This window comes from Sphaeroforma arctica, assembly GCF_001186125.1.
Source record: "Sphaeroforma arctica JP610 unplaced genomic scaffold supercont1.11472, whole genome shotgun sequence".
NCBI lineage: Eukaryota > Ichthyosporea > Ichthyophonida > Sphaeroforma > Sphaeroforma arctica.
In genome coordinates this window covers 1-827 of record NW_014029086.1, presented here as the reverse complement: position 1 = coordinate 827, position 827 = coordinate 1, and the positions used below count along the sequence as shown (strand labels likewise).

Genomic DNA, 827 nt, shown 5'->3' with positions numbered 1-827 from the left:
TATATGTATATATATATATACTGCACTTCGATATACGGCGATTATCTGACCAAGGCCATGGCTTTGAATGTGTTATTTTATTTAACATTCACTGCAATCCGCGAGTGTCCGTACATTCGAACTTTGGGAGTTAAAGTAATCCGTTCTAACATCTGCAAAAAAAATAACACACGTAAAATGTATTCTCTGCCACAGGTGTATGTCTACCTGAAAGATAAAGTACATGACCTGTACACTCTCTTGGGCAATACAGAAATAATCAAGGACACAGCCAATCCTGTGTTCATCTCGTCAGTAGACTGTGACTTTCGATTCGAAGAGCACCAGGTACTCCGAATTCTGGCAATGAATATCAGTAAAGTCGGAGGGGGTCCTCAGGCGCAGGAGCTTATGGGTATGTGCCTTTTGGTGCAGCTTGTTTATACTTATGCATACGGCATGTATAGAGGTTGTCTCACAGTCGTCGGATGTGAGTGAATACGACCATACGGACACCCCGAGAGCAAGACCGACTACTGGATACTTCATAGTATATATGTGTTGTTGTATGTAGCGGATGTGTAACTGTACATATATGGAAGGGATTTTGGTGTTCAGAGTCGCACACCCATACATTTTCGAAGCGAACGAACTATTTTGTATGTGAATAATGACACATGTGTGTTTATGATCAGGTCCTCACACACATAGTACTCGACAGACAGACCTTATAAGGTAGCTTTGAGGTGGTGAAATAAATGCATCTCTTCAGTACGAAAGTCCGCCAGCGGCGCAATTGGGAAGCCGCTATCGCCAAAGAAAGGGAGAATCATATATATATGTATATA

General features: G+C 41.8%; 1 protein-coding gene across 1 annotated transcript; it reads left to right on the top strand.

Moving 5' to 3' along the window:
- Positions 1 to 177: 177 nt before the first annotated feature.
- SARC_17629 (hypothetical protein) lies at positions 178 to 394 on the top strand (the record flags this gene model as incomplete). The annotated part of the gene is made up of 1 exon (XM_014288279.1): positions 178 to 394. A coding segment is annotated over one exon (217 nt), but the record flags the coding sequence as incomplete, so codon positions are not given.
- Positions 395 to 827: the final 433 nt, after the last annotated feature.